This window comes from Triplophysa rosa, linkage group LG22 (genome assembly GCF_024868665.1).
Source record: "Triplophysa rosa linkage group LG22, Trosa_1v2, whole genome shotgun sequence".
Lineage (NCBI taxonomy): Eukaryota > Metazoa > Chordata > Actinopteri > Cypriniformes > Nemacheilidae > Triplophysa > Triplophysa rosa.
In genome coordinates, this window is record NC_079911.1 from 10,794,709 (window position 1) to 10,806,294 (window position 11,586).

The window sequence follows — 11,586 nt, forward strand, 5'->3', positions numbered from 1 at the left end:
AAGGATGCTCAGTCTGCGCCATCGCAAAGACACCACGTCGCCTGCCGGAGGGAAAACTACTCCCATTGCCCATACCCCAACGACCGTGGTCTCACCTCGCAGTGGACTTTATCACCGACCTGCCCCTGTCTGACACATTCACCTGTATCCTGGTGGCAGTGGATAGGTTCTCCAAAGCATGCAAGTTGATTCCCCTCACTCAGCTCCCCACTGCACTAGAGACGGCTGAGGCCCTGTTTACCCATGTGTTTCGCAATTACGGGCTTCCTGAAGACGTTGTGTCAGACAGGGGTCCCCAATTCATCTCCCGGGTCTGGAAGGCCTTCTTCGGAATACTGAACATCTCGGTGAGCTTGACCTCCGGATATCACCCTCAGGCGAACGGCCAGGCTGAGCGGAAGATACAGGACATCGGGAGGTACCTGAGATCATACTGCCATACTCACCAACACAGCTGGCACCGTTTCCTACCCTGGTCGGAGTACGCCCAAAACTCCCTTCGACAGACCTCAACCGGTCTCACCCCGTTTCAGTGTATCCTAGGATATCAACCTCCCCTGTTCCCCTGGTCTGGAGAACCCTCATCGGTGCCAGCTGTCGATCACTGGTTTCGGGTGAGCGAGAGGGTCTGGGACTCAGCTCACCACCACCTCCAGCAGGCTATCCGCAGGCAGAAGCTCCATGCGGACGCCCGAAGATCCCCAAACCCCCAGTATGCTCCAGGGCAATGGGTCTGGTTGTCCACAAGGGACTTACGCCTGCGACAACCCTGCCGGAAGCTGAGTCCCAAATACATCGGACCATTCCTCATCACTCGACAGATTAATCCCGTCACCTTCCGCCTCCAGCTGCCCAAACACTACCAGATCTCCCCCTCCTTTCACGTTTCCCTTCTCAAACCCTTTATTACTCATGTTTCTGTTTCCTCTACAGACCCAGCTGTAACAACAGATCTGCCTCCTCCTCCACCACCTCTGGACGTCGCCCAACAGATCTTCAGGGTAGAGGAGATCATGGACTCCAGGAGTCGGGGAGGTCACCTCGAGTACCTAATCAACTGGGAGGGCTACGGACCTGAAGAACAATCCTGGGTACCACGGATTTACATTCTAGACCAAGCACTCCTACGAGAGTTCCACCAAACCCATCCTGAACGTCCGGGTCCTCGACTTCGAGGTCGACCCCGTCACCCTGGTAGGTCCGCTGGAGTGGACCATGGAGGAGGGGGTACTGTAACGGTTTCAGCACCACCGGCCACGCCCCCCATGTCTTCACCGCCAGCTCGCTTTACCCGTTCCCTCTCCCCGGAGTTCTGAACTCAGTTTCCCAGCATGCACCGCACATCCACCATTTTTGATTAGTCCACACCTGCATCACATCATCAGGATTCTATTTAAGTTTGCACCTTTTTGTTCTTCCCTGGTCAGTCTTGTTGTCTTCACTGCAATTCTTTACCCCGATAAGTATACTTACCTGTTTTTGAAAAACTACCTGTTTTTGGATATTCCTGTTTTTGAAATACTTACCTGTTTTTGGATATTCCTGTTTTTTTTTAAATACTTACCTGTTTTTGGATATTCCTGTTTTTGAAATACTTACCTGTTTTTGGATATTCCTGTTTTTGAAATACGTACCTCTTTTTGGATATTCCTGTTTTTGAAATACTTACCTGTTTTTGGATATTCCCGTTTTTGAAATACTTACCTGTTTTTGGATATTCCTGTTTTTGAAAAACTCCTTTTTCTTATCTACCTCCGTGGTGTGCTCTCCGTCTACCAGAATTACTAATTTGTATGTGTTGAAGAACAACTAACATTTACTCAAAAATCCAACCTGACACCTTTTTTTATAAAAAAAATCATTATTATTGATTATAAATCATAATTCTGAGCTTACCGTTGTGAAATATTATAGAGTACAATTCTCAATGATAAATGGAGAAAAAACCTTGGAAGAAACCAGACTCGACCAGGAGAGCCAGTTTACCACTGGATTGGGAACACAACACTGCTGCATCAGGCTAAGCTTGTATACACTAACTAGGCTATATATAAAACAACCAATCTCAATAACAGGCAAATAGAAAAATAAATAGATAAATAAATACAATATATATGTAATGGTATGTAGACTTGGGACCCAGACAGATGGAGCCAAATAGGTAAGCTTTAAGACTTAAATTCCCTTCTCAGCTGTACAAGGTGTTGCTATCGGACTGTTTCCTGCTTTATTCCTCACCTAGATTGTGGTGTTACTATCGGATTGTTCCTGCTTTACTCTTCATGAAGATTGTGGTGTCAGTTCTCTAGCACTTCCTTATGTGGGCATATGGATGAGGTCCATACCATAAATGCCCAAAACCATAAATTTTGGGCAGCGTTTTTGTTGGTTCCAGTGTCAAACTTCAGTCAGCTTTTGTTTTTGTTCATTGTTTGGTCTTCTTAATTTCTGCCTATAAACCAATTGATTTGAGGCTGAAATAGTGTTTTATTATTTTGGGTTTCAGTTAATTTGTTTTTGTTTATTGTTTTTTTTTGTATGCCTTAATGTATATAAATTCTTGTAATTATTTAGTTACTTGCATAAAATTTTGACTCCTTTTATTGTTTTTCATTCGTTTTTGTTACAACTGGACTTTCCTTGTTTCTTTTCCCTGTTTATTTTGGATATTATTTTGAAACCAGCATACACAAAAGCTGTATGAGCTCCGTTCAATGAAATACTTGTAACATGCTTTGAGAGCATAGTATTGTCAGGTCCCGGGTCTGAGCACCTGTTTGTTTTGTTCCTTGTCGAGCACATGGTGCGGTTTGACAGCTCACCATGTGCTCGGTCGGTGTCTGCGTCGATTAACCCGCCCCCTCGTTTCACTATTACCAGCTCATTATTGTTACACTCTCCTCACATAGTTTCACTTTAGCTTTCCTCTCTCCCCTCTTGGTTGCTCATCATGCTCTGATTTCCTCTCCTATATCACTCCCGGGTTTTCCTCTGTCCTGTGTCGGTCCGTTTATGTTGGTTGAGTGTTGTTCCGCTGAACATTATCTGGGAATCAAGCTTTCCTAATCACTCCCTGTGTCTAGGCTCCAGCGCTAGTTTTTATGCACGGTGCCTGCCTTTCGCCTGTCTACAGTTCCGGCTCAACCCTTCCATTCAGTGAGAACCAGACCCCTGGTGTGTCGTCTAGTGGAGGTGTTTTCTCCTCGGCGCTGCTGCGGTTGGGTTCTTGTGGATTTCACCTAACACCCTACCTTGTGGAGGTTCGTCTAGGACCTTGCCTTGTGGATATTCATCTAGTACCTTGCCTTGTGGATATCCATCTAGTACCTTGTCTTGTGGATATCCATCTAGAACCTTGCCTTGTGGATATCTGTCTAGAACCTTGCCTTGTGGAGATTTGACTAAGCAACTTACCTTGTGGATAATTGTTCCAGAACTTGTCTCGTGGAGGTTCGGCTAGCAATGTGCCTTGTGGAATCTTCAGGACTTTACCCTATGGAATTACAGGATTCCTACTCGGTATTGTGAGACTGTTATGTTGGTCCCTGCCATATTATTTAAGGGTGGTTGTTTCAGGAAGAACTCTACCTATTCTACCAGTACTCTACCAGTATTCTACCTATTCCCCCTTAGTATACGGCCGAGCCCTTGCCCAAGCCCTTACTTACCCTTTGCACCCGAACTGGGCTAAGACCCTCCGCCTTGGCGGTCTCTTTCCTGAGGTTTTGCCTGTACTTTGTTGTTATTTACAATATTGTAATAAAGACTCTTATCCTGCATCTGACTCTGAGTATTTGTGACGATTTTACATCTACTCCTCTATAAGTTGTCAGTATGTGGTTTCCTTTGTGTTCCTTTTGATTTATTTTCTTAATTGTTTGTTTCCTGGTTTGATCTGTTTAAGTGATGTGAGTGATTTTTCTTTCCCCATTATTAACTGAATTTCTTTGTCTTGGCAGGGCCTGGGCACCAGGGGTCGAGGATTGGTTCTATCTTGGTGGTGGTGTTTCCTTCACCATGTGTTGCGCTCATCACTAACACCAGTCTTTGAGTGAATACGTGTGTGCACACTCGAATGCAGTGATTCTTATTTAGAAGTGATTTAATTCTGCCTCTGAGGGGTAACCCCAAGTTCCATGCCATTGATTGGATTTGATGGTTGTTATGAATGGGATTAATGTGTTTGTTAATAGTTTCTATAAAATTAGTAAAACTTTTGGACTCTGCCTGAGTGACTTGAACCTGTGTTTGTCCTTAGTTCCAGCTGAACTAATCTTTGGGTGAAATTCCCAAGGTGGCGTAGTTGGCCATAGAAAGAAATTGCGCCTTAAGCGCACCCCGTCCATGCCCCCCACCCCTTGCGTCACATTGTGGGATAGTGGGCAGGGTCACTCTTTGTGTCAGAGACAGTTTTTTTTGGGTGTATTGTGTTGTATGTTTGAATCTTGAATCTTGTATTCTTCTTTGGGAACAGAACAGCAGCGTTTTGATGCCTGAATTGTTCTATTGGTGGTGACTCCTCGGTGGTAAATCAACTATTTTTATCAGAATGGAGGATGAATTACAAGAATTAAGGGAGTTGGTAACTCAATTAAGGGCTGTTAATGCTAGGCTGCAGCAGGCGCAGGCATCAGCTACGTTGCCGGGCTTTGATGCAGACTCACCTGGACCCTCTATTACTCCACATGTTATGCCTCATACCGCTGGTGCTGTTGCACCTGAGCGCTTTGTTTTTGTGCCCCGGGAGCAGCGGTGCCCAAAATTGATTGGTAAATCGGTTTTAGTATTGATAAGTGGGTTGAGAAGGCACAGGCGTGCATGAGGGCTCGTTATATGTCTGTGGCAGATCAGACTTTATTCCTTTTTGACCACTTGGAGAGGGAAGCCAAAGAGGAGATCAGGTGCTGCCCTGAAATGGACTGCAGAGACCTTGAGAAAATCATTAAGACGTTGCAGGATCTTTATGGGTGTTCCCAGTCGTATGTTGCACTACAAGAGGCATTTTTGTAGGAATCAACATGAGGAAGAGACACTGTTAGAGTTTTCTCTTGCACTTATGGAACTTTTAGAAAAAGTGAAGAATCGGGCACCCAATGCCATTGCCAACACCGAAAGATTGTTGTGAAACCAATTTGTATAACATGTAATTGATAATGCTCTGCGATGTGAGCTCAAGCAGTTCAGTATCACCTGCTTTAGTAAAGGTAGTCAGAGGAACTGTCTATGTACCTGTGGTGAATGTTAGCTCTGGATGTAGTACTTCAGCCTGCAACCATGGTGGGTAGTTTGAGGGAGGTTTATGTAGTCAGCCTGCCATCAGGTGTTTTTGAAGTTAAGCCAGTAGTTGCCATAGTCCAGTCACATAGTGTTGGGTTAGCTCCCTCCCTATCCCAGCAGATTGAATCCCATGGCTTATCTGTTTTGCCCAGTTTAGAGCAGGCTCAGGTTAGGGCTCTGTTACATAACTACCAGGTAGTTTTTTACTGTACTCGGCTCATCTGCCATGATATCCCTCTGGATGATGTCCTGGTGCATCAATGATATAGGCGTATCCCTCCTTCTGAATATGAGGTGGTAAAAAGTCATATAAATCAGTTATTGGAAGTTGGGATAATTCAAAATGTCATGACAAAACACTGTAGCACAACAAAAAATACATATTCACACACAAGACTTGCAGTATATATCTTATAAATAATCTCTTGTCACGCACTCTTTGCTCTATTTTCTCACACGTTCAGATATGTACGCTATTTTTATGCACTCTTGGCAACTTCGCGCGGCTTCACTTATAAATAACACGCAAACTCTTTTTGCGCCATTTCTCACACGTCTCAGATCTGGACGCTATCATCTGAAATCATCTGACAAATGCACATCTGACTCCAACATTTATACAAAACTTGCAACGGTTTACATTATCTTTCACCTTTCAGGTTTTAGTCATGATGTCACCTTATTTTATTAACCAAATCCCCTTCTTCACCTCCTTCTCTTGTCTTTACTGTGGCAAAACTAGATTGTAGTCATAGTAACGGTGAGAGGGAAATTCGAAACAAGAAAAAAAAAAAAAAAAGATCATTCTTAATTCAGTTCTTGATTTTTAATGTTATTCTTTTCACGAATGTGTGGGACATGAAAACATTCTTTCTGCTTCCAGGATGATTAAAGCGATAGTGGTGTTTCTCAAGGATGAAAAACGTCTTGGTTACGGACGTAACCTCGGTTCCCTGATGGAGGGAACGAGACGTTGTGTCGAACCGACAGAATGGGGTTTATCTTGAGAAGCAATCATCTTCTGAGTATTTAGAAAAGGCCAATGAAAATTGGTGAATGAAATTTGCATGCCGGGCTCCTCCCTGGATGTCTGGGTATAAGAGGGAAGCCGGCGTGCTCATTCATTCACCTGTTGTTCTGAGGAGCCTAAAGCATCCTCCCCCGACCGCCGGGGTGGGTGGCCAGTGTTGTGGCATGAGGGACACAACGTCTCGTTCCCTCCATCAGGGAACCGAGGTTACATCCATAACCAAGACGTTCCCTTTCTGTCGGTCTCTCGACGTTGTGTCGAACCGACAGAATGGGGTTCCTATGGAAAACGCCACAGCACTGAGCCGCGTCACAATCTCTGCTGAGCGACTTTGACTGGCCTGGGCGAGTCAGGCGAAGACGCTAACGCGAAATTATGACCCTCCAGTGGAGAGGACGGGGGACCCAGAGCTTTACACAAAGTTGGGAAGCCCCTGTCGCCGGCCATCACGTGCGGAGGCCTAGTTCTCTAAATGGCGAGAAGCCGCTCGGCACCGTACGTGCCACTGGGTAAGCATTATTCCCCCTGGGGGAAAAACGCTGCAGAGGCCACTACCTACCGTAGGGAGGAATTAGTGGAGACACCACATGGTCTCACCAACAGGGGAGAACTCATGGGAGGAATGTGCAGACTGCAGGAGTTAACCGCAAGGTGGGAGTCCACTTGGGGAGGTCATGGGTTGCCAAGGTGGGAACCATTAATGAGGATACATCAGACGGAACAGCTCACGGAGGGGGGTTACCACGTCTGGAGCACTAGGTCCGGTTAGAGCTATGTGGGAGATTACTCAACTGTTCCCCGGCCTAAGGGGGCAGGGCTGCTCTGCCCAGTCTGTCCCCTGGAAGGGTGCTTAGTGATGGATGGAATGCCTGTTCTTTACCTGAGGGGAAAGAAGTGAGGCGGGATCGCCGCTGCTCCCCCCGGAGGGGGAAGGGCTTCCGCAGGCATATGCCCTACCGGCTGCCGGTCCCACACCTTGCCAGGATGCGGGCTGACACCGGTTCCGCGCGTAGGTATTAGAACCTCACGGAGTTGTTAGGCATAGCCCAACCCGCAGTTCTGCAGATGTCTGCCAGAGAGGCGCCCTGAGCCAGTGCCCACGAGGGGTGTGCTTTCCTCACTCCCAACGGGCAGGGGCGAATTGAGATCGGTTTGCCCTAACGAGGGCATCCACGATCCAGTGCGCCAGCCTCTATTTGGAGACAGCCCTCTTGTTGACCTCCAAAACAGACAAAGAGCTGCTCAGAGCTTCTGGGCTCTGCGTGCGGTCCAAGTAGAGGTGCCGTGCGCGTACTGGACACAACACGGATAGGTTGGGTCTTCCTCCCCTGCAGGTTCACCACCTGGTCTCTCGGGATAGTGGTGGGAACCTCGTGCACGTAGCCGGGGCGGGCTCTCAAGATAACGTGAGAATCCCGGCCCCGAGTTCTAGGCAATCTGTGCACATGGAGGGTGCTAGTAGATCCCCTACCCTCTTGGAGGTGAGCGCCATGCGGAAAGCCGTCTTTATCAAGACTGAGAAAGAGCGGCAACCGCGAGAGGCTCGAAGAGGGCGGGGCCTCTTGAGGCCCGCCACCTAGGTCGCAAGAGGGTACGGAGCGCGGGTAAGGTGGTCACCCTCTCGCGCCCCTTAGGAACCTTATGACCAGGTCGTGCTGTCCCAGAGGCTACCCAGCACTTGGGTCATGATGAGCGGCTATAGCGGCTACATACATTCCCAGTGTGGAGAGGGAGAGGTTACTTCCCCGTCTCTCTTGAGGACGGGACAGCCCGTACCCGACCGAGCAACTCCGCGGGTCTTCTCACCGAGAAGAGCACCAGGATGAGAAGAGGCGCCACCTATGGGCGTACAGCCGCCCAGTGGCCGAAGCCCTAGCCTGAGTGACGTCTCAACCGGACCGGGGGTGGGTCACTCAGGATCTCCTCGTCCCGTCCAGACATGGAGCCAGGTTTTGCCTTGGATGCCGTAACGTGCCCCTTCCCCTGGGGAACCAGGGGGAGCGGCCAGGGGGGAGTTGTTGTCAGAGCCTCAGCTCCGAGAACCAAGTCCTGGTTAGGCCAAAGGGGCGTAACTAGTACCACTTGATGCTCCTCTTCCCTGGCCTTGCACAGGACCTGTGCAATGAGGCTCACTGGGGGGAAGCGTACTTCCTCTTGTCCCGTGGCCAGCTGTGCGCAAGGGCATCCGTGCCGAGGGTACCTCGGACAGGGAGTACCAAAGCGGACAATGGGTGGAGTCCGGGGAGGCAACAGGACCACCTGTGCCTGTCCGAACTGCCCCAAATGAGCCGGCTGTGCGGGGAGGGAGTCTCCACTCTCCGCGAGGCGTCGACTGACGAGAGAGCGCATCGGCTGTCTGGTTCAGGACGCCTGGGATGTGTGTGGCTCGCAGGGAGCTGATCACCTGCTGACTCCAGAGGAGGAGGCGTCGGGCGAGTCATGTTAGCTGCTGTGAGTGCCACAGCAGCTGTGCTGTGCGACCGGACCAGCATGTGCTTCCCTGCACGAGAGGTAGTAGCCTCCTCAATGCAAGTAGCACAACCAACAACTCTAGGCAGTTTAAATGCCAACGCAGGCAGGGGCCCGTCCACCGCCCCGACACTGCTTGCCCGTTGCACACGGCACCCCAACCTTGCAGGGAGGCATCCCAAAGGGGACCCCTGTCCGCAAGAAGGTCATGGAGACCAGGGGGTTAGGTTGTGTCGGCAGAAAAGCGTGTGACCATATGCCTGCTGCCGGTGTGCCACGCTCTCCAAGGAACTTGACTCTGCAACCAGTGTTGGAGCGGTCGTACATCGACCCGAGGGGGACCACCCCCGCCGAGGATGCCATGTATCCCAGGAGTCTCTTGTTACAGGGGGACCGCTGACTGTATGATCTTCAGGCAGTTCAACATTGATCGGGCGCGCTAGTCATTCGCGCTGCCTCTGGGAGGCCGCGAGGGTGCGGGCTTCCTCGTCGCGGGTCTCGCGCCCCCACCGGGGGGTGAGTGGGGCCGCTCGTGAGGACAGAGTCGAGTTCCATACCGAGAAAGAGGATGATCTGCACCGGGGAGAGCTTGCTCTTTTCTCAGTTGACCTGTAGCCCCACCAATCTAGGTGCCGGAGCACCAGGTCCCTGTGTGTACACAACCGATATCGAGAGTGTGCCAAACTTGAGCCAGTCGTCGAGATAGTTTAGTACCCGCACACCTCCTTCCCTAAGGGGAAGGAGGGTAGCTTCCACGACCTTCATAAAGACTCGTGGAGACAGGGACAGACCGAAGGGGAGGACCCTGTACTGATATGCCCGTCCCTCAAACACAAACCGTCGGAACGGCCGATGTCGAGGGAGGATCGAGACATGAAGTACGTGTCCTTCAGGTCGATTGCCATGAACCAGTCCTGACACCTGATGGACGTCAGGATGCACTTCTGCGTGATCAACCTGAAAGGCAGCTACTGTGTAGGTGCCTGTTCAGAACACACAGACCCAAGATAGGGCGCAACCCCCCGCCTTTCTTGGGGACAATGAAGTACAGGCTGTAAAACCTGCTGAACATCTCGGCTGGTGAGACGGGCTCGATCACTCCCTTCACCAGAAGGGTGGTGGACTCGGCCCGAAGTACGGGAACATCCTAGCCTCTGACTGAGGTACATCGGATGCTGAACTTGGCGGGCGTGAGGTGACAGGATCGCGTAGCCGAGACGGATCGTCTTCCCTAGCCAGTCTGACAGCCTGGGAAGTCAGACAGGCTTCCAGAATGAGACGGGGAATAAGGTACGATCTTTTTCATTGTCCCCCCGGGGGGTGGTTCGATGGCTAGCAGTACGGATTCCTTGCCGGGGGAGGTCCCCCAGGGAGGAGATCGGCTCTGCTGTTTTTCCTGCTTGGCGACTGCGCAGCTCAACGCACTGTCTGACTGAGAGTGCTGAGGGCTGGTGTTTATACTCGACATTGCGCTTCGCCATGATGCAACTTCGAGTTTGCCGTTCACCGTCGTGCAGAGGGTGAGAGCGTCTGAGGTACCCCAGTTTATACTCGACACTGAGCTTCGCCATGACGCAACATCGAGTTTGCCGTTCACCGTCGTGCAGAGAATGAGAGCGGCTGAGGTAACCCAGAGAGAGAGGAAACTCTCCTTTTTTTTAGAGTAAGTGGGCGCTAGCTCCCCGGAGGGGGCCAGCAGATGGAGAGACGGGGCAGGATCCGTCCCTATCCGACTTCCCAGCGATGTGGCTGGGGTCGGGCCTAATGGTAGCCTCGATCCCCCTGAGGTCTTCCCATGACAGCCGCTTCGCCGCGGCTGCTGATGGGGCGATGGTCTCCTCTTCGCTGCTCCTCCAGGGGGGCCGCCCCAGAGCTGGAGGGGTCGGTCTTACCCTCGTGGAGCTCTCTCAACGCCCTAGTCTGGCAAGAGCCATAGCGTGGAGAGAGGAGGCAGCTTGGTCCGCAGCAATGTTAGCTCTCGACACCAGAGATGCCGAGACACCACATGCTTTGGACGGGAGTCTAGGTCGAGCCCCCACCGTCGGGACACCGACGTATCCTCCAGCTGTCTCAACCTCGAGGGAAGAGAGGGTGACAGAATTTTGTTTGACGTGAAACGTGCCGGGAAGGGGCATTCCAGGTCTTACAAAGTTCCTCATGCACTTCCGGTAAACACGGCACTGGGGGCGGGCTCAAACCCGAGGCACCATGTAGCCAGCCGCGAGCGCCGGGAGAGGCAGTGCGGGCACTGCAACCCAACACTCACGGCGTCCCGGGAAAGCATGACCGACATCTCGACGTCCGCTTTTTCCTGGGCTCGACCCCCCGAGGGAGGGAACCCGAGGAATCGTCGGAGTCGGATGGCAGTACGTCACCCCCCGATGCTGCAAGAGACATCTCATCATCACGCATCATGTCCGAATACGTGATTGAGGAATAAGACGGCGGACTGTCTCCTGGGGAACAGTCAGACGAGCGAGACGAGGTGTGAACGGTCCGTGAGCCGTGGCTGGCGGATTATCGCTCACAGTAATCATCATAACACCCTCACTGCTTGCCATAGCAGGGCCGTAGTCCTGCTGCCACGGAAAGTGGGGCAAACGAGGTGGCGGCTGAGTCCCGTGGGAACAACAACCACCTGTGACGCAACGTCTGAATCGTCACCGCCCACAGTGCGGGCAGGACGTATCCACAACGTCTGCCCCAGCGTACTGGAAGCAGGCATTGTGTCCGTCCCCCTCCTCGATGAGTGTGTTGCACCCATGAGAACAGCAGGACAAGCCACGCTGGAGAAATTTGCTCTTTTAGAA

At 51.0% G+C, this 11,586-nt stretch overlaps 1 protein-coding gene across 1 annotated transcript in view; it reads left to right on the forward strand.

Annotated features, from left to right (window-relative positions):
* The first annotated feature begins 243 nt into the window (after positions 1-243).
* LOC130546435 (uncharacterized) overlaps positions 244-11,586 on the forward strand; it is a 45,565-nt gene continuing 34,222 nt past the window's right edge. The window contains 2 exon segments of the mRNA XM_057321700.1: positions 244-291; positions 378-1,232. Of these exon segments, the coding sequence (XP_057177683.1) occupies positions 244-291; positions 378-1,232 (903 nt within the window).